At 44.2% G+C, this 11,989-nt stretch overlaps 1 protein-coding gene and 1 long non-coding RNA gene across 6 annotated transcripts; both read right to left on the reverse strand.

Annotated features, from left to right (window-relative positions):
- Window positions 1-6,773: 6,773 nt before the first annotated feature.
- On the reverse strand, window positions 6,774-7,399 carry LOC119307076. Its single transcript, XR_005149131.1, has 3 exons — window positions 7,261-7,399; window positions 6,988-7,162; window positions 6,774-6,886 (listed from the first exon to the last, which is right to left on the reverse strand). It is a non-coding gene; the product is annotated as an uncharacterized LOC119307076 (long non-coding RNA).
- A 2,454-nt stretch (window positions 7,400-9,853) lies between these two features.
- On the reverse strand, window positions 9,854-11,778 carry LOC119307079. Of its 5 annotated transcripts, XR_005149142.1 has the most exons (4): window positions 11,553-11,778; window positions 11,253-11,474; window positions 10,564-10,795; window positions 9,854-10,404 (listed from the first exon to the last, which is right to left on the reverse strand). XR_005149142.1 is itself a non-coding variant. In XM_037583179.1 (3 exons), exons 1-3 carry the CDS (start codon window positions 11,762-11,764, stop codon window positions 10,675-10,677), a joined length of 489 nt encoding a protein of 162 aa, XP_037439076.1. In that variant the 5' UTR covers window positions 11,765-11,778; the 3' UTR covers window positions 10,411-10,674. The 5 variants fall into 5 exon arrangements, 3 of the variants coding, with proteins under 3 accessions (XP_037439076.1, XP_037439067.1, XP_037439082.1); XR_005149144.1 differs by lacking the exon at window positions 9,854-10,404 and having other exon boundaries at window positions 10,411-10,795; window positions 10,911-11,474; XM_037583179.1 differs by lacking the exon at window positions 9,854-10,404 and having other exon boundaries at window positions 10,411-10,729.
- Between the last annotated feature and the right edge of the window lie 211 nt (window positions 11,779-11,989).

Consider the following 11,989-nt stretch of genomic DNA (forward strand, 5'->3'; position numbering starts at 1 on the left):
AGGAGCACGTGGAGGTGGAGGTGGGGGAGGCGGCGGCGGGAGCGCCGGCACGGGATCGGAACGGACGGCTCGCGTCCGACGACGCTTGCTTGCGTTGCGTGCGTGGCCGTCGCTCCCACACCGCCGTTTGCTTTGCTTTTTTGCTGGTTGGATGGATCGGAATTCGGAAAAGCGACTTGCGTGCTTTTGTTATCTTGCGTGCGTGCGGTGCACCGCGGCTGGTGATGCCAGCCACTGCTGCTGTCTGGTGAACAGCTCATTGCATGCGAGTCACTCTGTGCATTTGATTTATTCGGTTTACACAGTTCGATTTATATGATTTTTCGGTTTGTATGATATTAATACTTCGGTAAATATTTTATAAAATTGAAATACGGTTTGATTTTGGTATATATCAAATTATTTCGGTATATACCATAATAATCAAAGTTGACGTGAATTTAAAAATGATGTAATAATAATTTGCAAATTTATGACTCAAAATCCATACTATTTTACACAAATAGTATATAACTATATATATAAGTATATATGCATGCATTGATTCATCTGTTGATGGTTATGGACGTGCTTAGCATTTTAAAAACAAAGGAATGACTATGTTACAAGAAAAAAATATGTGCTTAGTAATGGGTTTGACTCATGTACAAGAAAAATGACAACTTGTATGGTTGTTCATCTCAAGAAATATAAAATTATTTTTTCCTTCGGTTTATTTGGTTAACCGTTCGGTTTTTGGTATATACCATAAAAACCAAAGTTTAAATCGGTATGAAAAAGTTCATACCATACGGAAACCAGAAATCATAAAAATGTAAAATTAGTTTAGTTCGGTTTATTTTCAGTATGGTTTTTTGGTTCGTGTTTCAGATGCACCGAGTGACATGTGAGCAAGAGGCCCGCGTATCCACTCTCGGCGAGCTCACGATGAGATATGTGTGTCATCGTATGAAAAAGGTTGATAGTGAAAAAAATCGACACTTTCAATATAGGAGTATTACCGACAGTACAACAAACAGTAGGAATAAAGAAATGTCCATGAAGCACACGGCGACGTCCAGGAGCATTGAAACCTAATATCTAGTACTCCCTCCGTTTCAGTTTACAAGTCATACGCATATACCTAGGTTGCCAATTTTATCACCCTAATATAATTTATATAACGCAAAAATTATACCTTTTGAAAATCGAACATCTGAAGTTTATATTGGTATATTTTTTGTAATATATGACGTGTATTAGGTTGGTCAAATTGACAATCTAGAGGTACGCGCACGCTTTGTAAACTGAGAGAGAGGGAATATGAAGTGAATGAATGAGTACCTCTCACAAAGCAATACTCCCTTGTAATCTAAATACTCTTATATTTCTTTACAGAGGGAGTACGTCCTAGTATCCAGGTTCATGAAGCTTTTGTAGAAGCGGTCGGTCTAGCCATTCCATCATGAATGGCTCCCCCATGTGAATTATTTCTACTTTCTCCCGCCAAAAAGATAATATTGGTTCCTACTTTCTTGATTGCTAGTGGACCAAACTAAAAAACTAGCGTATTCTTGGCTTCACACTTTATCTCTTCTCCAAGTACCTACCTGCCTTCAGATATGTTCTTTGAAACCAACCTGATCTTTATGACTTACAACGATATCAGTTACTCCCTCCGTTCGGAATTACTTGTCGTAGAAATGGATGTATGTAGATGTATTTTAGTTCTAGATACATCCATTTCCGAGGTAAGTAATTCCGAACGGAGGGAGTACCTTTTAACACTAGTTAGCATGTACGTGCAACGCACGTCTCAAACAATTATAAGTGAGTTCACATGGTATATTATTGAAACAAGTCTTGAAAAAATAAATCAAAGGGATACAAAATGTTGGCATGCCAATCAAATTGTATTTTCAAATGTGAGACATCCTTGTAATCCAACAAATACGTGAAGAATCGAGTGTCCAGCCATGATTACCACCCTTTTTATCGAACTGATTTCCGACTCTTTCCGAGATGAGTTTGCACATAATCAAAAGGTCACTTCGAAGGACATACAACTTGTATGAAAGGAAATATAAGTTGACCTATGACTACAGCAATTTGTATCTTTACGTAAATTAAAAACGCTTTACAATAACTAACTGAAATTGTAGAATGGGTAAAATAAATGCGATGATCATAAAATCAGTAGTCCTATCATGTTATCAGTTAACCCATTAACTGATAACATGCCATATGCAGTAGTGACTCAACAATGAATCATCTCCTCTCTTACCATGTTATCATTTAATGAGAACAACATATAAGAACCAAAGAACAATACAACACCAATGGTTTAGCTTACGTATAGAAACGGCAAAGGTTTTAATATCATCATTACGTTGAAAGAAATACATCGTGTATTATCTGGTGGGATACAGTGAAGAAGCACAAAGGATAAGCAGCATTTACCAATGATAAGATTATATTTGATACCTAAATTTACCTGCCAATTCATCACAGATATATTTAATACCACTATACAGAAGATGACAGAATTAAAGGGAGACCCAATGATTCCAAGCAATTACATTGATCACCCTACTGACATAAGATCCAGCAAAGAATTAACACCAGCTATGGCTAGCAAACAATTTATGTTAAAAGAGTAAATGAGCATTCCCCTGTAGCTTCAAATGAGCATTACACAAGCTCTTGCATCTAATTAGAGCCTGGGTTAGCAGGAAGAAACAAATAAAATGTAAATAAAGAATAGCTTACCTTTAGACTTCGGTACATGTTTTTTCCTAAAAAGGCAAGGAAGATGAACACAATATGTATACTCAGTAGTCGGGCTTGATGACTTAACAACCTAACGACAACAGCAAAAGAATACATTAGATTCAGAAAATCATCTATTGTAACAAGCCATGAATCGACCATTTGAATTATCTGTCGAGGATAATGACAACAACAGGAAAAACACACATTAAAATCACAGACCACAAATTGACACATGGGGTACACTCAAGTAAGTGTGAACAAATGTACTTGTCAGATAGTACTGTCATACAACAAACTTCAGAATTTAGTACATCTCTGAAATCAGGCCAAAGTCTCATAACATAAAATCGTCTTCAGTTAGTAGTGTCGTAGATCAAATGTCAGTCATCTTTCCAATCACACATATGAGTAAATTGCTTGAGAGATAAAGCCAGTTGCTTGCTCTGAAACAAAAAGGAAACCATATAGCAGACAGTCAGTTGCTTTCTCCAAAATGAAAGGGAAACAAAAAAGAAATCAATCTCAAAGCTTACCGCCTGAATAATCTTGAGAATAGGAGGAGCCTTTAATGTGAAGATCCTTCGCAAAGGCCCATTGAAATATACAAAGATCATCAACACCTAGCAGCGCAAAGCATTCTCATATGAAAGTCTCTAAATATTACATGGTACATTTCCTCAATACAGTAATTGGTCCACTTTCATGAACATCAATTCTATGGTTTCCATTGGTTGTAAGTACCATGATTTGACAGTTTACAAAATTCAGCAATATTTCACAGATTGAAATGGTAGGTTAGTCATCTACAAAATCAGGAGAGGAGGATGTAGCAGAGGAGTTCCCGACGTGGCACGGATGTCGGAGTGGTGATAGATCGTTTAACAAAGACATCAATAATACGTTCAATTTCTGGTCCATACAGTGTGGGAAATCCTCTGCTTGCAAGAGAAACCAATCTTCTGAACCACTTAATAATCCAGTAATGAAATTTATATTTTATAGTCTGCAAGGTCAAAGAGTTTGATGAGCACGGAAAAATTTCAATGGCATTGCAATAACATTACCAGATTATATTGGTCTTGCAGAAACCACTTTACTAACTCAAATGAAAGGGGAAAAATGCATAATGAGGACCATTCTTTCGCAGAATGGCACATAACAAATAGACCACAATTTTTTATGCATCGAACCTGACACTCACAAGTCACGAAATACCCCTCCAGTCAGAATTATTAAAACTGCAAAATAAAATATCATGATTGCCTGAAATCCGACCATGAAAGGTCAATTATCATAATCTACTTTTCATATGTACTAAGTGGTACTCAAGGTATGGTGTCACTGTGATAGCCCACTTAAAAATAATTTCGTTAAAGAGTTGCAAGCTAAAGAGTTTTAGACCATCTTAAACCATTCAGTTAAACATTTACACGCAAAAGAGTTTCAGCCCCTCCCACTTAATTTTGTTTTACTGGTAGAGTTGGAACTCAGCTCCTATGTAAACACAAACAACCGAGTTAAACATGACACAAATTATTTTGTTACTACCTCAAGGCAGGTGTGCAGAAAGAATATTGCACTTCTTACCAATCTTGTGGATCTGAGGTTTGAAATCAACATTTGGGCACAGGAACTTGCGAGTTGTGAAATCTGCCAAAGCAATGAGAAGAAAGCAACAGTAAATGATTGAAGAAAGAGAGGCCTATATCGGAATCAAAGTAGACCAAACCTTGTCAACCAGTACATCCCGATACCTTTTGGTCGCCCCTAACCACATTGCGCTGTAGGAACTATCATTCACAGATGCACACTTCAAATTTCAAAGAACACAATTTGAAGAAACAAGATGTGAGATTGGCGACAACATCGCGGTTATCCCCGTACAATCCGGGATCCAAATGTACAACGCAGAGGAAACGCGACCTCACCTGCGCTGTACGAAGACGTTCCACCACTCGGAAAGCTGCCCTGGTCCTTGGCCAGGTGACGGCACCGCTCTGCCTCCAGTCCAGAGCGTCGGGCACGGCAGCCGCCACGGCACCGTCGCGCGCCTGTGCCACAACAGTCGCCACGCCCCGCACCTAGCGTTGCATCCGTGGCCGCCAATTGCGTGCCGCGCCGCCGTCGCTGCTTGAGGGAGGAGAGGATCCCGCTTGTCACCGGCGCAGGCCGAGCCCGCTGTGTCCTGCGCCGCCGCTGCTGCCCGAGGAAGGAAAGGGACCCCGCCATCGCCGGCGCAGGACGAGCTCGCTGTGTCTCGCACCGCCGCCGCCGCCGCCCGAGGGAGGAGAGGGACCCGCCGCTACCGACCAGGCCGAGCTTCGCCCGGCGGCATCCTATGGTAGCGGCGGGTAAGAGAGGGGGAAGGGGTGGGGAACGGCGGAGGCGGGGGTCGATCCTCCCTAGAGCAGCGGCGGCGGCGAAGGGAGGGGCGATAGGAACGACAGAGGCAGGAGATTTTGGCTCAGGCGGGCGTGGGTTGTTTCTAGAGGCAGAGTTTTCGTTCGCCCTCATGAAGTTCTCTTGTTTAATAGTAGTGTAGATTAGTGGGCACATGGGATGCATCGAGTGCATGTGCAACTCATATCTCGTGAAACTTGTTTTCTGTATTGTTTTGCTTTGCATATTTAAGGCCATATTTTATACCGTGCGAAGTATACGGAAATTGACAGGAGCGGACGAGCTCGCCTGGTCCCGGAATCGCTTGCCGCTCGTTTTCAAGGGGATATGGGCTGCGTCTGGTATTGTCGGTGTATAGTTTGTTTGAAAATCCTATATTTTGGGCCGTATAGGAGTCGGTCGGACACAGGTGAATAGCGGGCGGCCGTTTGTCCCACAAGCGGCGTCGATGACCTGGACCCATCTGTTCAATGGTACGCCTTGCACGCAAGCCGGTGCGTAATGGCCGACACGTGCATGCCGGCAGCTGTAGATGAGGCACACACGTGACCCCTCTTTTTTTTTTGAAACTGACCACTCATTTAGCGAATCCTATCACGCCCGCATATCCCTCCTAAATCAGTTCTCCTTTTTTTTGTGAACGAACCAGTTCTCCATTTTAACGACGAACCCTTAGTCTGCCGAAACCACACAATACTAGCTAAGTGTCCGTGCGTTGCCACGGATTAACAAATATTTATATACAAAGAGAAAATTCATGTGACATAAGAGTCAAAGATCATTTCTATGGGATGATATCTCATGGTCATGATCTAGTAGATACATACATCTCGTCATTGTCTTTCTTCCACACTCCATGTCTGAGCTACCACGCGACATTCGACTTCCTTCTCCCACCATGCATGCTTTTATCTCCTATTTCTCCTACCTTTACCTTACACGACAGTACCAAGTTTCTTGTCCAACTATCATAATCTTCTCCGGTAGGGCACCCCCTTAGATTATTACTGACTTGTACATGTTGCAAATAAGATCAACGAAAATGGATACTAAATTTCTGATGAGAAATGAGAATTCAGGGCAATATCTTCCCAAGACAATAATAATTCCAAGACAATCTTTTTATACCTTCTGTCAACATTGGGACACACATTCCACACAATAAGCATGCAATGATGTTGATACTTGATTAATTGTCATTATATGTCTACAGTAAAGATAACTTTACTCAAAACCGCCTATCTTAGCCAAATCAACAAATCTCTCATTAATGCAATTTTCTTTAGAAAACAAATAATAGATTCTTTCCTATCTTAGCCAAATCAACGGATCTCTTTCATTAATGCAATTTGCTTTAGCAAACAAATAATAGATTCTTTCCTACCTTAGCCAAATCAACAGATCTCTCCCAGTAATGCAATTTGCTTTAGCAAACAAATAATAGATTCTTTTCTACCTTAGCCAAATCAATGGATCTCTCCCTGGTTCGCTGGGCGCGTTTCGGTGGGTGGGCGTGGGGGTGGGGGTAATTTGATGGAAATAAACCGGTTGAAAATAAACCGGTTGAAAATAAACGGATCCTGTCTCACTCTTCACTTTCTTTACAATAAACTTCAAAATAGCAATCTTGGCGAGTGATCTCGACGGGGTTCAATTGGCGTGGCGCACCGCTGATTCTTCCAGGAGTGGGTGCTGAGAGGAAGGATCCCAAACCTCCATTGTCAATCGGCCAGAGCTGCATCGTCCTTTGGATCAGAGCGTGGACGGGATCAAGACGGTAGGGTTTGAGGAATTTGTAGGACATGAGGGTTTATGGTTGGCAGCACGAGAACTCACCCATATCTTGGCAGACGGCAGGCCCGAGGTGCGGTCGTGTTCATGCTTCGGGAGCTGCCACATGCTGTCCTCGCCGCCATCAGCGACACCACCGCCATCGCCTGTTGCCACCACTTCAGCGCCACGAGCGTGGGACCGAGGGACGAAGGGAAGGGAAGGAAGTGAATTGACGTACCTATGTTTGGTATATATCACACGAGGAATCAAAACTGGATGCACGTGAAAGCATAGAGATGGGAGAGGAGGACAGAGGAAGGGAAGGGCAAGAGGAACCTGAGGATGTGCGATGAAGGAGCGATGCCAAAACATCACAAAGGGGGACCCGTAGCTCGTCACGTAGCGCGGCCGCCTCATTGCCGGCTGCCACCCCGCGCTACCGCCTCCGTGCGCAGGTTCCGTTCGTGGAGCGTGAGAAGCGCATGACCTGCCTTCACCGCGGCCTGGTCCTCCCCACTATCGTGAAGCTCGCCCGCATCGCCGCCCCAATTGCTCAGGATGACGGATGAAGATCCTGCAACAGCGATGTGGGTGAGGGATGCAGCCGACGATGGAGGGATGATTTTCGTGGCTAAACCCTCCCTATCAAAATAACTACTTAAAAAAGGCAAAGATCGATGCATTAGGAAAATTAGGATTTGGAATTGATTGTCATAAAACAAAATTTTATTAATTGATAACGTGCTATCGGTACATGCCCGTTTATAACGTGTCTAGTTAGGAAACTTTGGAAAAGTTAGGAAAGTTTTTATTGTGAGGGTAAAAAAATCAATGTGAGGAGATATGGTGGTGGGATATGAGACGAAAATAAACCGGACGAAAATAAACCAGACGAAATATAACCAGACGAAAATAAACCGTGGACGCAATCCTACCAACTGCTCCATTAGGAGTAGAGATTACGGCAAAACTTTGACTACAAATAAAACTTGTGCAAAAGATGGTAGTATAAAGTTTGTCAATATATATGTGTTTGACATCACAAGTTTAAATGACATCACAAACTTGAATTTCTGGAACGGTCACTTTTTTTTGAGAAACACATGTAATTTTATATACACTGATTCATATCTAAAATCTAACAAAATACAAAATAACTATTATGACTAAGAACTATAATAAAATCTCTTGAAAACACCTTCACGGTATCAAGCTCTGCTAGGAAAAATGCTTCAAAGACTTCGGTAAAAAGGCTGCAATTGGACCGAAGCAACGTGCTTGTCACTATTTCACCCACACGAACATTATCAATAATAGTTTTTGAAAACGCCTTGAGTCGTCCATCCAAAAAGATGAAAAGCCTTTATCTTTTTTTGCGAGAGAAATTTCCAATCTATTCATCAATCATGGCAGTACAGAGAACACAAGAGGTAATAAAAATTACAACTAGGTCTATGAACCACCTAGCGACGACTACAAGCACTGGAGCGAGCCGAAGGCGCGCCGCCGTCATCACCCCTCCATCACCGGAGCCGGGCAAACCTTGTTGTAGTAGACAGTCGGGAAGTCGTCGTGCTAAGGCCCCAAAGGACCAACACACCGGAGCAGCAACCATCGCCGATGAAGAGAGTTGTAGATTGGAAAGATCAAACCTGGAACCACACGAACGAAGACAAACAAAAACTGGATCCAAAGAGATCCACCGAAGACCAGCACCGACCGAATCCCATGAGATCCGACGGAGACACACCTCCACACATCCTCCGACAACGCTATTCGCACCATCGGGGCGGAGATAGGACGTGGGAGACATTATTGCTACGGAGGGACATCGCCGCCGCCAAACAGCCCCAACCAAGACGTTCAACCTAGCAAAAACAAGAACGGGGTCCCTCCCGCCGGCGGGGGGCCGAGATCCTCCGCACCTCCATAGGCCAAAGGCCATCGGAGGCGGGGCGGATCTACGGCGGCGCCGACGGGAGGAGGAAGGAGACGTTTCTTGTGGAGGAGGAAAGGGTTCTCTAGTCAAGCCCGTCGAATATGCAAAGTAGACGTTTCTTGAGGCTGGGATGATTCCCTAAAAAAGTGCAGGCCGTCGAATCACAATATCTTCACCACGATGTCGATGAAAGATTTCAACTTCACAAAGAATCAAACCAACAAAAAAAATGGTCACACCAATGTAAATTCACCAGATCTGAAGAGTCGGATCCGTGGGAACAGAAAACTCTCTAATATCATGGCACCGCCAAAAGAACAAAAGCAAATTTATTCTTACAAAAACGATGATCAATAGACGATGACGAAAAACGTACAACTCTTGAAGATGCGAGGTCCCATGACCTCTTAGTGCCAAGATGGCAGCCGAAGACGAGGGGAACAAACATTCCCTGGCGGCCACGGCTGCGGCGCCTGCCCTAGACTAAGGGCCAGTTCTTTTGGCGGCTTAAAAAATAAGCCGCCTCCTCCCTAGCTTTTCTCATAAGCCGTATCCATTATTCATTGGGGCTTTTGAACTAGTTATGGGATAACTAATTTAAAAGCCTCAAATTTTTTTGGGACCGATTTATTTTTTAAGCTAGGGAGAGGTAGCTTATTTTTTAAGCCGTCCAAAAGAATTGGCCCTAAGCCCTCGCGTCGCGTCCGCAAACATCATATGCATACATGGGGACTCGGAACGGCCACTTCTAGTCGTATGAGATGCCGAAAGCAAACCAGGCCCAAGATATTGTCGCTCTAGCCATTCTCACATGCCCGTTGCGGCAGTAACGTAGTCACCTAAGCCGTGGACAGAACGCCGGTGAGCGGTTCAGGTTCTACACACCTGAATCATCGAGGTTGCTCTGTTTGCTGCATGGCTCAATGAAACATTACTGTCATTCTTCGAAAAAAAAAACCCGATTATTATCATGTAATGAATATCACTGAATATGTACTTCTGATTGAGATTTACACGCAACACTTAACCTCACCCTTCCGCGTTTCATATTTTTTTGGGATAGTCCACATGCAAATACACAAAAACAAATCCTAAGTCGGATCCAATAATATCCACCAAATGCAAAGCAACACCAGGCTTATCTCTGTTATTGCATAGCGGGAGGCCGACGCAGATGATGCCACGCGCACCCAACCAAGCCTTCAACTGCGCACACAATGGGAGGCTACGGTTGGCGCCCAGAAACCTTCATCGTGGTGACCGCGAGGACAACCGCAAGGGCGTGCCGGCAAGAGCACTAAGCATGTCATAAAGGAAATCCCACGAAATGCAGTTTCACATGTTTAATTTATAGAGCCCTCATTCCTCAAAAAAAAAAAATCTCGCCAACCTAATAAATTTCTTTGCTGGGCCGGGTTTGGTACAAGCAGATCTTACCCCGGTTCAATAGTGAAAATAATTTGAAATTACTAAACGTATGACACAGTTGTGGCACGATAACCAATGGACCTTGAAGATGTTGAATGGAGATGCCACCATATCTTGCACATAAGGAAACATGCATTATTTAGAAAAGATCATCTCCATGCTGGTAAATGCTCTTGCTATAAACGACATAACAATAGTCACTAGATCAAGGAACACAAAAGAAAGACCATGTCACAGCCAAACATAGCCAAACGCGCCTACTACAAACCAACCTGTGGTATGCCCTCATCCCTTGAATGCATTTTTCCTTTCAGAAAAAAAATGCAAGCACACACCGTCGAGGACCGAAGCGAGGCGGAAGGGCACTCACTGTTGGGCGCCTTTTACAGTTGACTTGAAGTAGGCCTCACACTGACGGAGTCGGTAGTGATGTTCTCCCTGTGCACACAAAACGGCGGCACGAGTATATGACTTGACATGCGTGTGGCAATTATGATAAAACACCTGAAAAGGTAGGATATTAATTATCTTCAGCAGCTGATCCGTAAATCAGAGGTCACATTACTACTTGATTTCAAATGCAATTTCCTAGGAGTACATATTGTAGTAGTCTCTTCACCTAATGAACCGAGCTCCTGCCGACTTCAGGCGCTTTAACAGTTCCAGTCTTCTCTGCATATCCCCTGATTGTTTTCTATAGGGTGCACACTCTACCGGCGCATGGTGGCCGTTCAACAAGTGCCCACCCAACATGGACCCAGCATCAATTAGATCGTTGCTGTCACATATAGTACCACATTGACTTTAACACTGGAGAACGCATCCTTCCAACACCCCAGCACGCATGACAGTTTCGCCTTTTTCAGTAATATCTCTTTCTAAGGAGTGGCAATATCACTTGAGCGTCTGCACCACAACGGTGCCAATAATACAGTCAGGGGATAATTTAGGCGTGATTTACCTCTTCGTCCAGAACGGTGCCTGCGGGTCGTCCCTGCACATTGACTGTTTTGAATCCGGTGCGAACAAGTTGCTGGACGCGCAAGCGTCGTTCAGGTCTGGCTGCCGCGCCGGCGAGGCATCACCAACATCAGCAATGCTGGACTCGGCTACTGCGTCCACCGGATCTGCAACCGGCTGCGCCGGCCGCGTGTATTCACCACCCAACGTGGGAAGAGGGAATCTGTCCTCCAACCGGATAACGCTACTGAGGTGCATGCCGCAAAATCACTACAATCTACAGCGGGGGCAAAAACCTTACCTGTTAACCAGATCTGATAGGAACTCGAATGCATCTCCCAGCGCCTGTGCCGCCGCCACTGGTTCGATCTCTCTGCCGCGCAGAGCAAAGCACCCGAGGGAAGAGGGAATCTGTCCGAGAGTAGCAGGTGCCCGAGAGGTCGAGCCGGGTAGGCAGATTCCTTTTTCCTGTTGCGACGCCATTTGGCCACGCCGGTACGGGGGCAGCCGCATCCTGTACTGATGGCCTGCCGTCACGGCAATGCCTAACTCCGTCGAGCAGATCGTACGGGCCCACTACCTTACATGCACTATTCCCACTGCGTATACGAACGAGTATTTCCATCCGTCATAACTGCCGACTCCCACGTGACCGTGTACCATTGGTCCACAAAACAGGTGCGCGCGAGCTCGTCCGCTCTATAGCTACTCTTGCGAAGTATATGCCTTGATCAATTG

Source organism: Triticum dicoccoides, chromosome 1B (assembly GCF_002162155.2).
Source record: "Triticum dicoccoides isolate Atlit2015 ecotype Zavitan chromosome 1B, WEW_v2.0, whole genome shotgun sequence".
NCBI lineage: Eukaryota > Viridiplantae > Streptophyta > Magnoliopsida > Poales > Poaceae > Triticum > Triticum dicoccoides.

Excerpts from the sequence above, each read along its gene's own strand:
- LOC119307079 (XM_037583170.1), bottom strand. The coding sequence starts at position 11,764 with ATGCGGCTGCCCCCGTACCGGCGTGGCCAAATGGCGTCGCAACAGGAA. Across the intron at positions 11,475-11,552 it reads CTATCAGATCTGGTTAACAG|ATTCCCTCTTCCCACGTTGG; the intron begins GTAAGGTTTTTG and ends GTTGGAGGACAG. Across the intron at positions 10,796-11,252 it reads GCACCGTTCTGGACGAAGAG|GTGTTTTATCATAATTGCCA; the intron begins GTAAATCACGCC and ends CTACCTTTTCAG.